This window comes from Stenella coeruleoalba (genome assembly GCF_951394435.1).
Source record: "Stenella coeruleoalba genome assembly, chromosome: 5".
Lineage (NCBI taxonomy): Eukaryota > Metazoa > Chordata > Mammalia > Artiodactyla > Delphinidae > Stenella > Stenella coeruleoalba.
The window spans coordinates 57,412,027-57,427,684 of NC_137150.1; the positions used below are offsets into that span (position 1 = coordinate 57,412,027).

The following is a 15,658-nucleotide window of genomic DNA, read 5'->3' on the forward strand; positions in this document are numbered from 1 at the left end:
ATATAAAGCGGGCTTGTGTGAATAAATAACTGCCTAGTGACGTTCCTTTATTTTTCCCCCTTATTACTAAGCAATAAACTCATTTTAGAAGAGTCAGAAAATACAATTAGGCAAAAGAAAAGAAACTCCAAAACTCTTAAACTTCTAAATTCAGTGGAAATTCTTTGCTATAGAGTTACATTGGTGTTTCTCTGTATTTTTAAAACAAAATGGTTTTATATCATATATGCTATTTTCTTTCTTTTTTAAAATAATTTTATTATTTATTTGGCTGCACTGGGTCTTCATTGCTACACGTGGCCTTTCTTTAGTTGCAATGAGCAGGGGCTACTCTTCGTTGCAGTGTGCGGGCTTCTCATTGCGATGGCTTCTCTTGTTGTGGAGCACGGGCTCTAGGTGCACAGGCGGGCCAATAGTTGTGGCATGCAGGCTCAGTAGTTGTGGCTCGTGGGCTCTAGAGCGCAGACTCAGTAGTTGTGGTGCACGGGCTTAGTTGCTCCGCAGCATGTGGGATCTTCCCGGACCAGGGATCGAACCCATGTACCCTGCATTGGCAGGTGGATTCTTAACCACTGCACCACCAGGGAAGTCCCATATATGCTATTTTCTGATTTGCTTTTTTTCTCTTAACATATTGTGAATTTCTTTTCATACATACAATATCAATTTCAGGGGTTGCATGGGATTCATTGCCAGAGTTCCATTTGTTGGACATTTAGAATGTTTCCAGCCCAGATTATCATTGTTGAATGGTATGAGTAAACTGTTTCAAGGCCTTATTTTTTTTCCTACTTGGTAATTTTAAACCTCAGGTTTCTCAAGATTGCTCAGATGGTTTTACTTCAAAAGATTTAAAGTTCTGCTTTTTCTACATGTTTTGCAGAAAGAAATGTACCAAATCATAATATTTTAAATTTTTATTGAATTTTGTTACAAGTAGAGTTTTATTTTTTCTTTCCTTCCCACTTTAGACAGTTAATCAGCTGGCCCATGCCCTTCATATGGACAAAGATTTGAAAGCTGGCTGTCTTGTACATGTGTTTTGGCCAAAGGCAAAATGTGCCCTCTTGAGAGATGACCTGGTTTTAGTGGATAGGTAAAATTACATATGAATTGTTTTCTACGTATGTATTTGTATTTTTTTTTTTTTAGAAATGCTGCTTGCTTCTAGCATGTAGTACGTAAAATTTTTAAATGTTCAGTTGCTTAAAAAAAAATGTTCAATTGCTGCTTTGTTCTCATTTGCTAGATTGTAATGGAATAGATAAGTTATTATTTTTTTGTTTTTTAATGGTTTCATAAAAGTGCCAATTTATCAGTTTAATTCTATTACAGGAAATTTCAAGAATTGTCACTTTTTCTCTAGACTGACTTTGTAGTTTGGATAATTGGTTGGGCCTTAGAGATTGTCTCATTCTAGATACCTAGATAGATAACTCTAAATAGGTATTATTTTTAATCAGTAATTATTCTTGAGACTTAGTTTCCCAAAATAACTGCTGGACAGTTCATACAGCTTTTCATTATTCAAGAATTAATCGCATGCTTTTGTAATTTATTCAGGCTCTTCTGATTAACCTGCATTTAATATGTTTTTTCAAAAATCATCCTACTACACTGGTGCTTAATAAAATGGTAATGCATATCTCTTTAGCAGAGTCCTTAACCAAAAAAAGTAGTTAAATGATTTTTTAAAATTGTGGTGTGTTCTTTGTTTTCTTCAGTTAAAATTTCAGTGTTCTATGGAAATCTTTATTTTTTTGGTTGAGTGTCTTCCCTTTTGATTGAAAGCGAGTTTCAAGTAATCAACAGAAATAGCTCAGATGAGAGAAGGTGCTTGGAAAATTAAAATATTTGGTTTAAATATAATATTAACTAATTAATTTTTCTTTATTTCATGGCCAGACTGTATCCATGACCCCAACCTGTTAACTTGCCAGTTTGTCACAGGACATATCAAGTCAATGTATAGACAGTTGGTCTCTACTTTTTATAGTATAGGTTGTATATTAGCCTAGGTTTTATTTTCTTTTTTTCCATTGCTTATTTTCAGTCTTCCAAAGCATAAAGATTTAAAAGATTAAAATAGTGAACATGTTACTTGCTTTGTCAAAAATCACGAAGTTTTCTCTCTTTAGTAAATAAACTTTTTTAGCATTTGTTAAGTTGTTGATTGGACAGGCTCTGGGGGTTGTCAGCAGAATAGAAGTATATAAAGCACAGATTCTCAGCTTTCCACAACTGCTGTCTTATAGCTGAGAAAGTAATTTAAATCTCCTAGGCTTCAGACTGATAACTGGTAGAAATCCTATCCTTTAGACTTCAACTAATTCTTAAAAGTTTAAAAAAATTATCTCTCTGTAATCTAAATTTTCTTTTTAAAGAATATATAACACAATTCTTATTTTATTCCCATTAGTCCAGGTACAGATGTCACTACAGAGCTGGATAGCTGGATTGATAAGTTTTGCTTAGATGCTGATGTCTTCGTTTTGGTTGCAAACTCTGAATCAACTCTAATGAATACGGTAGGGTCTAATCATTATTTTGTTTAAATGATAGGAAATGAAATGATGTCTGTTTTAATTCTGAAAAGTGAAGGAAATCCAAGTCATGGATTAGAAAGAAGCTTTAATATCAGAGGTGGACGAAGGGGTTTGTGTTTCTGTGGGATTGGAAGGGCTGATTCTGGTTTGATGGCTCTAGCTTCTAGTGAATATTTGAGTTCACGGTGTGATACATGTGTGTTGTTGACATTCACTGTGGTTATTTACAAGTTTCTGAAGGAATAGGCATCAGAATTGTTAGGCTGTTGGCTTAAGTCTTTTGAATAAAGTATAACACTCCCACCTCATCTCCCTATCTGGCAGGCAAGGCTTTTCATACTTTGAGTTTTGTCAGCCTTTTCCAGCTTTATCTGTGTGCACTGTAGGTTTCAGCTTACCTGTGTAGACTATAAGCTGCTGTCAAACATAGAAGATTATTTATCCAGAATGTCTAGAGCCAGACTTATTTCAAATAAACTTTCCAGAGTTTCAATATCTAATATCCAAAACTATTGTATAATCTTAAAAAAATGTTATTCATCAAAAGCATATAAATGGCCAAACACCATTAAAACCTAGGTGTTACCAGCAAGACCTGTTTTGTCACCGTGTTATTAGTGTTTATATGGCCCGATCTATATCACATAAACCGTGTTGCTGTGCCAACACTGACAGTTGTTTACAACCTGATGGTATAAAAAATAGGGAAATGTTTAAAACCTGTTTTAGAGTAACTGCATTATTTAGGTGTTGGATAAACAAACTTTGATACACATCCTGACTTTGGTACCTTTGTTTATGTTATTCTTTGTGCACAGTTCTTCCCCCTCCCAATTTTTCATCCTTCAAAAAGCCCTGTTGTCAGTACTTTTCAAGCCCATCTTTATCACCACTTCCTTCTTTATGGAGCATTTCCTAATTTCAATTGGATATTTATACTATTTATGGCATATACCTTTATTGTTTATTATGATGTGTTGTACATGTGTCTTACATTATTATTTACTTAGTCTAAATCCTCAAAAAGATGGGAGGTAGCTTTTTAAAAATATGGACTGTCATATCTAGCAGTATCTTTTGTGTCATGCATATAGTAGAAACAGATAAATATTGGTTAAATTGAATTGCAAAAAAAGACTGATGGGAGGAGTAGGAAAATCTTAACTTTTGCTTTCTTATATCTTAGTTTTGTCATCTATTTTTTTTTTTTTTTTGTGGTACGCGGTCCTCTCACCGCTGCAGCCCCTCCCGTCGTGGAGCACAGGCTCCAGACACGCAGGCTCAGCGGCCATGGCTCACGGCGCCCAGCCGCTCCGCGGCATGTGGTACCCTCCTGGACCGGGGCACGAACCCACGTCCCCTGCATCGGCAGGTGGACTTCTGACCACTGCACCACCAGGGAAGCCCAGTTTTGTCATCTTTGAAAGTTCAATGCTCAGAGTGCTTTGGGATCCTTTATCAGTGGGTGTTATCACCGTTGTTAAATGGTTCAAACTTTGAGATTCAAATAAAGTTTCAAGTATAAAGGTAAAAATAAAGTAGCTTTAAAAAATAAACATACTGTTGGATATTTCATGTTTTTCAGGAAAAACAGTTTTTTCACAAGGTAAATGAGCGACTTTCCAAGCCTAATATTTTTATTCTGAATAATCGTTGGGATGCCTCTGCATCAGAGCCAGAATATATGGAAGATGTAAGTTATTTTTTTCTGTAAGTTTTGAAGTACAGTCATGTACATTGCTATCTGAAGAAACAATACATCTCATAGAATAGAACATCATAAGCAGCTATTCTCTTGAGAAGAATATAGTTACAGAAAACCTGAAGTGGATATGTGATAGAGACAGAGTATTAAGCTACTTTGAAGGAAAGTTATGTTATAAAAGTACTATCTAATCATTTTAGATCTTGAAATGTCCTTCTGTTTCTTTGTTGTTGTTTTAATATTTATTTATTTATTTGGTTGTGCTGGGTCTTAGTCGCAGGCAGGCAGGCTCCTTAGTTGCAGCTTGCCAATCTAGTTTCCTGACCAGGGATCGAACCCGGGCCCCCTGCATTGGGAGGGCAAAATCTTAACCACTGTGCCACCAGGGAAGTCCCCTGTTTTTTTTAATTCTCTATTTAAGTATAACATGACAGAAAAGTGTACAAATCATGTGTCCAGCTCAGTGAATTTACAAATTTGACACCTGTGTAAGGATCCAGATCAAGAAGGATCCAGATCAAGAAGCAGAACATTCCAGCACCCCAGTACCCCCTGTTTTTCTGGTTGTTCAACTTTATGTAATGGAATCACATAGTATCTACTTCTATGTCAGGTTTTTTGCTCAACATTACATTTGTGGTATGTATGCATACTGTTGTGCATAGCTGAAGTGCATTGCTGTGTGGTATTTCATCCTATGAATAACAGTTGATCTGTTCATTCTGATAGTTATGGGCATTTGGATAAATTTCCTGTTTTTAGCTATCATGAATAATGCTGCTGTGCATATTCTTTTTTTTTAATTTATTTTTTGCCTGTGTCGGGTCTTGTTGCGGTGTGTGGGCTTCTCTCTAGTTGTGGCGTGTGAGGTCTGTAGTTGTGGCACGTGGGCTTAGTTGCCCTGTGGCATGTGGGATCCTAGTTCCCCGACCAGGGATTGAACCAGCATCCCCTGTGTTGCAAGACGGATTCTTAACCACTGGGCCACCAGAGAGGTCCCTGTGCATATTGTTGTATATGTCTCTTTGGTGCACATTGGTGTATATTTCTGCTGAGTATATACCAATGGTTCTCAGTGTAAGTGACTGCGTGATTTTGTCCCCCAGGGAATATTTTGGTTGCCACAATTAAGGGTGTGTGCTACTGGCATCTAGTCGGTAGAGGCTAGTGATGCTGTTAAGCATCCTATAACACAGAACAGCTCCTGCCCCCAAACCAAAGATTTATCAGACTCAAAATGTCAATAACACAGGTATCAGTAATCCATGGATATAATCTAGGAGTAGAATTGCTGGATTACAGATTAAGAATATGCTGGGGGTTTATTGTTTGTTTTTTGGCCTCACCACATGGCTTACCAGGATCTTAGTTCCCTGACCAGGGATTGAACTCGCCCCCTTGGCAGTGAAAACAAAAGAGTCCTAACCACTGAACTACCAGGGAATTCCCAAGAATATGCTGTTTTAATAAATACAGCCCAAGTATTTTCTGAAGTGCTCATACCAGTTTATATTCCCACCACCAGATTGAGAGTTCCACGTGATTTATATCCTTGCCAACACTTGGTATTTTTTGTTTTTCATTTTAGTCATGCTGGTGGTTTTAGAAACTTCATTTTAAAAAGAGTAGAGAATCTGGTATTTGGTCTACAAATAATATTTAATTTGCTTGATACTACTTTTTCTGATTTTAATAGTAGTATGTGTTTATTATTAAAAAAAACTTAGAAAATGCATTAAAAAATGAAATTTACACTATCCCATCACTATTCACATGTTAGATTATTTGCTTTCATTCTTCCCCTCACCCCCCAAATGGAAATTTTGCTTAATATGATGATTTATATCCTGTTGTTATTAACTCTTGCTTTATAATCATACTCTTTCAAATTGGGGTCTCATTTAATCATCAGAGAATTAGGAAATATCACCCACAGATTGTTCTTCTCCATTCCTATTTAGCTTAATTTTATTAAGTCTTAACATGGAGATCTCTTATCATAGCCATAATGCTAAAGGCTGGTACTAAACCCTAACTAACTTCCAATCCTTCTTCCTAATTTAGGTACCCAAGTGCTATTGTTAAACCTAAAGTTAGAGCTCCAATCCCTAGCTAATGCATTCTCCCCAATTTTAATTCCGGGTAGTTTTTTTTTTAATATTTATTTTAATTTATTTATTTAGGCTGCGCTGGGTCTTATTTGCAGCTTGTGGGATCTTCGTTCCAGCATGTGGGACCTTTTAGTTGCAGCATGCAGGCTTCTTAGTTGTGGCCTGCTAACTCTTAGTTGCAGCATGCGTGTGGGATCTAGTTACCCAATCAGGGATTGAACCTGGGCCCCGTGCATAGGGAGCGTGAAGTCTTACCCAGTGGACCACCAGGGAAGTCCCCCCAGTGTTTTTTAGAAGAAAAATATACCATCTATGTTCTGATTTCAAATAAAGATAACTTCATTATAGCAAATTTATTGTAGCACTTAATTTCTGATTTTAAAGGTATTAATAGCTTCACTGTAGAAAATTTGGAAAATAAAAGCTTAAGGAAGAAATTAAAATGCCACCTAGTTTTGTGGGTATTGCCTGCATGCCACCTATTAATTTACATAAATATATGTACACATCATATACCCTTAATACAGAATTAGGAACCTTTCCCCATGCCATTAAACACTAATGTTTGTCTACAGTATGTTTCTTAATGGTTGTGTAGTATTTGATGGTCCATCAGAATTTTAAATTAAATGTTCAAGGAAGAATCATTAAGTTAAGAGGAAGATTTCCTGTCAGCAAGTATCAAACTTCATTTATTAGAATTTTTGGAGTTGTTACGTATAAGACAACTGTTACCGTATCATATAGTAACAATATCACTATAAGTGGAGTTTAGTATAGGCCAGTAACTGTTATATTTGTTTAATTATTAGAATTCTTTTAATACCCTGTTTTTCTCTAGGTACGCAGACAGCACATGGAAAGATGCCTACATTTCTTGGTGGAGGAGCTCAAAGTTGTGGATCCTTTAGAAGCACGGAATCGTATCTTTTTTGTTTCTGCAAAGGAAGTTCTTAGTGCTAGAAAGCACAAAGCCCAGGGGATGCCAGAAGGTGGTATGTATTCATTATTTCATCCTTTTGAAATACAAATAGATTATAAAAATAGCATGCTAGAAATCTTATCTTGCTATATACTAGGTTTTAAAATCTTCACCTAAATATTACAGGTGGGGCACTTGCAGAAGGATTTCAGGCGAGATTGCAGGAGTTTCAGAATTTTGAACAAATCTTTGAGGTAGGAATTTTGTGAATGTACTGACTAATGTAAAACCGTAGCATTGGTTGGAGAGTGAGCATAATCTTCTGTTTTCACTGCTTACCTTTGTCAGTAACCTTTGGTGTTATTTAGTGTAGTTTCTGACACAGCAAGTAAAACGAGGAAAATTGGAAGAAAGAAAGTCCCTGCAAAGTGGATGATCTATAAGAATGGAAAATTAAAGATTGTAATTTCTTCCTATTCTTTTTCTTTAATGTATTTGTGTTTAAATGAGACACTAGTTTCTAATATTTTGTTGGTCAGTGGGTAAAATATTCTATATTCAACAGTCAGGCACAAGATTAAAGAAATGTAATTGCTGTTGGAATGGATAATAGAGCAAAATGAAGATTTTGATAGAACATAGTTAATGTCATTGGACAAAAGTTAATTACATTTCTAAACTGTATTGTCACCTGTTAATTCTCCACGTTTTATGCCAAATGTCCTGAATAAATGAATACAAAAATAATTAAGATATAGGTCCTGTATTTTAGGAATCTAAACTGCTGAGGTGCATGAATAGATAATGTGTGTGCAGCACGGGGGAGGGAAGATACTCTTATGTTTTGGTGTAGGTGTTTTATTCAGAGACATTAAAACTTTCTACATTGACTGAAAAATTCTCTAGCTGTTAATCTTCTTGACTCTAATTTAGCTCTTAGTTGTGCTTATTAGATTGCATATCTCCTTCTCATCCGCAGATGAACACAAATACTTCAGAAATGAAAAAAAACTTCCATCAGTAATTATTCTTCCTTATAAGTAGTAACTGTCTTAATAGTAAGGACATAAATGTTGAATGTACTTGGCAGAATTTTTAAAATTAACCATTTGCTCACTATCCCCTATTTTTAATTTGGTGAGAGGGAGAAAGACCATTAGGTAGATAAAGACAAGGTGTTTAAGAAAACCCATTCTCAGGCCCCTGGGATATCAGAGGTCCCTGGGATATCAGTAGGTGTCTTGTCAAACTAAGCTGTAGGATATATGATATCCCAGTTACTCAAAGACCATTGTTTATCTTCTTTCCCTTTTGGTTTCACAAGAGATTCAATGCTCTCCTCACTCTTACTGGTTATAGTCATTTCATCCATGGAGAAAATAATTGGGGAGCATATCATTGTTTCCCTTGTCTTTTCTTATTTATTGAGCTTTTCTTTCTTCCTGTGTGTTTGTATGCATGTGTGTTTGTCATTGATTTCTCCTACCAAATCATATATTGTTCAGTTATACATTTATACCTCTTTCATATTGGTTCCTGGTACAGCATTTGATTTCCCAGAATATCTCCTTGAAGAGGTGGGAATGAGAAGAATAAAAGATGTGCTGTAGAGCACTGGTTTTCAAACCCGGCTGATGATGAGAAACACATGAGGTACTTTAGAGAACTGCAGACTCCTGACTCATCTCAGAGACTAATCCAGTAGGGCTAGGATGGACCTAGGAATCTGTTATATATTTAAAGTTCCCTGAGTGATTGCAATAATCAGGCAGACTTAGGAACTATTCTTTTTAATGTTTTTAGAAGAAACTTGGCATTTCACTTTTTTATTGTAAAAGTTCATTTGAGCATCTAAAAATTATATATGGAAAAAACTGTTTATGAGCAAGAGCTTTTACATGAAGTTGTGGAGAATGTTAGGCTTTAGAGTTTGAAATTTTTGTTTAAAACTATGATATAAAATGAGAATCAACTAGAAATTATTTGAATTTACCTAAAGAAATAATCAGGTGGCAAAAAATTTTGTCTGGATGGCCAAACCTTTTTTTGGTAACTGCACTGACAACTCTTTTCAACTTTTGTCAAAGCTGAAATTTGTTACTTTTAAAACTAATTTTGGTAATTTATGATTTCCTATAAATTGGTGCATTTCTGAGAATTTATGATTTAGTATAAAATTGTTCATTTAAAAAAATTTTGTATTCCTTTTCTATATCTATACTTATATGTATATATAGATAGATAAAGGATACAAGAAATATCTGTGTATTTTAAACCTTAATTGGATTTACCAATGATCTGATTGCTTTGCTTTTCCTCCAAAGACTTTGGTTAATTTATCAGTTGATACATAGTATTTTTGGGGTTTTATTCATTAAATTCTATGTTAATCTTTACACAAAGTTTCTTTCTGCTTTCATTATATAAGTGGGATTGTTTTTTGCTTTTTGGTCTTTAAGAAAGAATTTAGGGCCATGAATTTGTCTGTGAGTGTAGCTTTGGATGTATTCTATAGGTTTCAGTATCCAGTTTCATTGTTGATTAATTTTTAATGATAGCTTTTGGCATTTCCTATTCAATACAGGAGTTACTAAAATTCAGATGTTTTGATTATTATCATCTAACTTTTCTTGATTTTTTTTGCATTGTGATCACAAATGTGGCCTTTATACACATTTTCTCTGTTTTTAGAATTCAATATTGTGTGTGTAGTCTTATAAGATGATTTTTGTATAAAGAAAAACTGTACCAAGTTAATCATTTTATCAAACAGTCTGATCTTTGCCATGGACCTCTTGAGATTCATTTGGTTTAAAAGAAGCTGAATATTATGAACTTTCAGGGTACCAAGTTAAATAAGGCTTGGAAATTAAATAAAATCAATCAAGAAAATCAATGTTAATTCTATTCATATGTTTTCTTGTTTTCAGCCTATATTTGGACAGGTGTGTATTCTGAACACAGTTTAGAAATCTAAAATTTTTTTGCCCAAATATTTGGCCATTAACTATTCTTAATAGTTTTGTGTCAGTGAATTTGTTGTGAAGGACATTCCTGGGACAACTGGTGAAATTTGGAAATGGACTGTATGTTAGGTTAATAATATTGTCCTGGTGATAAAAGTTCTGAATACAGTAATTGTTTTGTGGTTGTATAGGAAAATGTCCCCATTCTTAGGAGACACATGTTAATATATTTAGTAGTAAGGCTGTGGTGGTTACAATGAACTGTCAGATTGTTCAGGAAGAAATATATACAGGTATGTATAAAGATGAATATCTATATAGACTTACCTATATAGATCTGCATGGAGAGAGAGAAGGAAAGGTAAACAAAGCTGAATGTTAACATTTGGTATATTTACTTGAAAGGTATATTGTATCTTGGTGTTCTTTCTTGCAATTTTCCTGTCAGTTTAAGATATTTCAAAATAATACATTGGGAGTGGTAAATAGCATGTTATTGGGTATTTAGGGTCTTTTATCAAGGGGACTTGACAAGCTGGTTTATGTTTTTGTTTTTGTTTTTGTTCTTTGCGGTACACGGGCCTCTCACTGTTGTGGCCTCTCCCATTGCGGAGCACAGGTTCTGGACGCGGAGGCTCAGCGGCCATGGCTCACGGGCCCAGCCGCTCCGCGGCATGTGGGATCCTCCCGGACCGGGGCACAAACTCCTGTCCCCTGCATCGGCAGGCGGACTCTCAACCACTGTGCCACCAGGGAAGCCCTGTATGTCTTAATTACACATAAATATTAATATTTACAAATTTGTAACTACATATTACTAAATCATCAGCTGTTTTCTGTAGATGTTATTAGAAAATCAGAAGATGATCATAATTGAGATGTGATTATTGTTTTGGTTCTAAATCTTTAATAAGTTTTAAAACAGCCTACAGGATACTCTGACAAGATGGAATTTAAATTGTCTGGTGTAGTATTTTAAATTTCTCCTTGGAAAATTAGAGTTCCTGATAAAATAAGTCTGGGAACTGCTGCATGCTATATATGTCTCCCATGGAGATTCATAAGTATATTAGTATATAAAGGGCTCTGAGAAACTGTTCAGTAAAGAACCTTTATTTAAATTAGCATTCCCTGGGACTTCCCCAGTGGTCCAGTGGCTAAGACTCAGTGCGCCCAATGCAGGGGGCCCGGGGTCAATCCCTGGTCAGGGAACTAGATCCCACATGCTGCAACTAAGACCTGGTGCAGCCAAATAAATAAATATTTAAAAAAATAAATTAGCATTCCCTATACTTAGTTTGGAATAGAGTATTCCTTTTGCAGTTGACTTCTGATATTTTTCTGATCAGTGGGAACGTCAGTGTGGGATACTTTTTAATTAGAAAAAGATTGCCTGTTTTCTTCTTTATACTTATTCACCAATGTATATTTTTGAATCAAGGAATAACTTGTATATTGCCTAATAACTTTTGGAGGTCTTTTCTTTTTCTCTAGTCTAGCTCTAATACTGTGCTGTTATCTACAAATTTGGGGTCTTCATTGCTGATATCTAGATCTGCTTCATCGAGGAACAGAATTTCTTTTAACTTTTTTTTCTTTTAAAAATATTTTTATTCTTTTATTATAGTTTTTGTGATGGTTAATTTGGCAATTTATGAGATAGTTATTTAAAGTAAAATCATAACTTTGTTTTGGTCATTAAAAAATAAGCAGTTTGGAAAAAAATAAGCAGTTTGCACTTTAAATGTTTAATATTTTGTAGTTATTGGTGGCTTCTGCTTTGGCATATACAGAACAGGAATACTGTAACTTCTTATTAGTAATCTCTTCAGGATTAGTGATAATTGAGTGATGTATAAATGAGCTTGACAATGAGCAAAAGTAAGACTATGCACTGAAAAAAAGTAATGGGCTCTGAGTTAAGACATAAACTGTTAACTAAGTGAATTACCCTCATGTGCCCTATAGCTAAAGAAATGAATCTGCTTTGTTTTCTATACCTCAAAAAAATACCAAAGAGAGAATTTAAAAGTCTCTTCTGTCTTAGTGAAATAATCATTTTAGAGATGTGACGGCTCAGCATAGATTATAAATAGAACACTGAATGAATATATAATATACTAATGATTTCACCATAACAAATATAGTGCTAGTGTATTAAGTGACTACCTTTTAAAGCTTAAAAGCTATTTATTTTGATAAAGGATAGTAATTACTTTCAGAAGTAATTACCACAATTTGTACTGGTTTTATATTAAGTTCAAGAAGATGAATTCATGGAAATATTGGAGAGTTGGGGAGTATATCCCTCATTTGATGTCGTGACCCAGATGAGTGTTCTTGGTTGTTCAAAGACCAGATAGTATTTCTCTACACTTGCGGTTGTTTTCAAATGTTATGTCAGTACAGAATTTGACTTTTCTATGATGTAAAAGTGAAAGGCCAATTTTAATTTAATAATTTTGCTAGCACTTAAATGATGAATCACAGTAAATGTTTTAAATAACAAGTAATATGCACATATATTGAAACTGAAACAAAATTTCACAAAAGAAATATCCATCATCATATGTGGTGCATTCTGATGTATTCTCTGTGTAAAAAACACAGGTCATGAAACACTAATTGATTTGTACAACTGTTAGTAAGTTGTGAGCTACAGTTAGTGAAAGTGAAACATGAGATAAGGCATCATTCTGACCTATATGCACACACTATATAGTCCAATGACAATAATGGGATTATCTTAGAAATAGCTTTAGATATTTTTCTATAAACAATTTAAAATATTACTTAGGTTGTTTGCTGTTAAATAGTATTTTTCAATTTGTTCAAGCTTTAATCTGTAGAAGTCCTTTTTACTAACTTTATGTGAATCGTATCGTTCATTTGTTTCAATGTAGAATTCTATTTCATGGCTTAAGAACTTCATGAGGTTTTCATTGCAAATATGAGAAAAATCAAGATAGATGGACTAGAAGTAGATTAAAGGTGATCCAAATAAAATTAGTAATCCTAATAGGAAACCTTTAACATTGAAAATAGCACCCTTTTTTATTTATTTAAAAAAATAATATAGTCAAAGAGCCATTGCACATTACTGTGTAAAATTACACAAAGCTATGAACTTGCTGTTAAAGCCTTTTAACTTTTAAATTTTTTGACATTTTTTTTTACCTTTATAATTTTAAGTTGTGTTTGTCATCCATTTATTTTCTATCCTTATGTCTGTTTTGGTTAACATTACAAACAGCAAGTTTTTGTGTTTAAATTCCTGAAAACGTTGGGATGGAATTACAGTAATGTGTTATGGCTTGGGCCCCTCGCAGGAGTGTATCTCGCAGTCAGCAGTGAAAACAAAGTTTGAACAGCACACTATCAGAGCTAAACAGATACTAGAAACGGTGAAAAACATAATGGATTCAATAAACGTGGCAGCAGCAGAGAAAAGGTATGAATTCATTTTATTGCAAAATTATTTTTGTGTCAATATGAATTCTTTAGACTAAGGTTTAAAATTTTTATATTATTAAATACCTTTCACACTAACATCAACCTTGCAGGTTTAGCTGATGCCTACTTGCATGTTTTTTAATGAATATTTGAAACTATAAATATTTTTTTTACAACCTTGAACAACTACATCATTTACATCCCCTGGATCTCAGTATTCTCGTGTGTGAGCTGTGATTTTAAAATGTTCAGTGGCTTTAAATGTCTTTAAAGCAGTGAAAGAACCATTTCTTCCAGCAGAATTTCTCGAAGTCCAGAACAGGTGACCCTCTTTTTGCATTCAACCTATCACTCATCTTTCATGTATTCATACATTGAAACCTTGAAATCACTCCTTTATGCCAGTTGTGGTTTTATATCACTGGTAAACAAACAAGGTGATACTACCTGCCAGCCAGAAAGTGAATTTGGTAAGCATTACTCTATATGTCATACTATATTGCAGTATATTTTTCCATTTATTACCTTGTAATGATGAAAATGAATACACGAAAGTGCCAACACTAGTCGAAGAAGAGGGTAGTTCTCACAAACTTGGTGTACTTGAAACAGAGATTAAGATGTTATTAGATGTTATAAGCATAATGATGTTAAGCCTCAATTGGACCTTTAAGTGGGCTTAAGCCAATCAATGGGAAGATATAAAGAATCTAAGATTAAATCCAAGATATAAAATTGGGGATTTTAAATGTATTTGATCTTGCTGAGAACAAAACTCCACTCATATCTAGGTCTGTTGCCTAATTTTGACACTTTAGCAGGAATGCATTATGTACAACATTAGAGAATTTGCAGCATATAAAACTCAAGGATCAGAACCCAGATTCTGATCTCTGGCCCTATGCACACTGTTTCTGTATAGTGAGCTCAGTTGCTTTATTATGGTAGCCAAAGTAAGTATTCGTCCACTGGATTGACCTTAATTTTTATAAAAATATAGGACATTGAAATAAACGTAGCACAAAAAAGATGTGATTTGAGGGTGGTTCGTATAATCATGCCTTGGGAACAGATGTCTTGGGAAAGATGATCTTAAAAGGATCTCAGGCTTTTATTTTCCTATATCATCCAGGGGTTGACAAATTTTAGCAGATAGTAAATATTCTAGGCTTTGTAGGCTATACTGTCTCTTTGGCAACTACTCAGTTCTGCGGTTTTAGAGCAAAAGCAGCCATATACACAATAGGTTCATGAATGCTTGTGGCTGTGTTCCAAGAAAACTTTAACAGAAACTAGCAGATGGCTGGATTGGGCTTGCAGAGTGCTGTTTACTGGCCCCTGTTTATTAAGTAGACTTAATATTGAGTTAGTTCTGTTTTGACTGTTCATATCTATGAAATGGGTGGAGATTTAGCATCCTTATTAATCCTTTGTGGGATTCAGGTACCACATGAGCAGAGAGACAGTTTATATCCAATCATCTGTAAAACATTTTATAAGTGAAATATTATTTGAATCCTTTTAGATGTTGAAATACAAGATTTTTTTTTCTTCTATCGTGCTAACAGATGGTTCAATATATAAGTGAGTGTTTGTACTTAATTTCTTTGGGACTTTAATACACCCTGAATATTAATTACTTTTCATACTATAATAGGGTTTATTCAATAGAAGAGAGGGAAGACCAAATTGATAGACTGGACTTTATCCGAAACCAGATGAACCTTTTAACACTGGATGTTAAGAAAAAAATCAGGGAGGTTACAGAGGAGGTTGCAAATAAGGTGGGTAACATTAGCTTTGTGATTATAATATCTGGGAATGGAAATACTTTTGATAATGCTAGAAATGGTATCTGTTACCTTAAAGGAATATTTAAGTTTTTTCAATTTAATTTTTTTGAGTAGTTGGTAATCTTGTTTAAATATTTTAATTCTGATTTTTTAATATTTTTA

General features: G+C 34.4%; 1 protein-coding gene across 4 annotated transcripts in view; it reads left to right on the forward strand.

Annotated features, from left to right (window-relative positions):
- The window catches only part of MFN1 (mitofusin 1), a 34,186-nt gene that overhangs the window by 7,667 nt on the left and 10,861 nt on the right, over nucleotides 1-15,658 (forward strand). For all 4 annotated transcript variants that reach the window (XM_079921702.1, XM_079921700.1, XM_079921701.1 and 1 more), the window contains 7 exons: nucleotides 972-1,096; nucleotides 2,420-2,528; nucleotides 4,132-4,239; nucleotides 7,204-7,357; nucleotides 7,471-7,538; nucleotides 13,580-13,701; nucleotides 15,361-15,487. In XM_079921702.1, coding sequence (XP_079777828.1) covers nucleotides 972-1,096; nucleotides 2,420-2,528; nucleotides 4,132-4,239; nucleotides 7,204-7,357; nucleotides 7,471-7,538; nucleotides 13,580-13,701; nucleotides 15,361-15,487 — 813 coding nt within the window. The remainder of the gene's footprint in view (nucleotides 1-971; nucleotides 1,097-2,419; nucleotides 2,529-4,131; nucleotides 4,240-7,203; nucleotides 7,358-7,470; nucleotides 7,539-13,579; nucleotides 13,702-15,360; nucleotides 15,488-15,658) is intronic.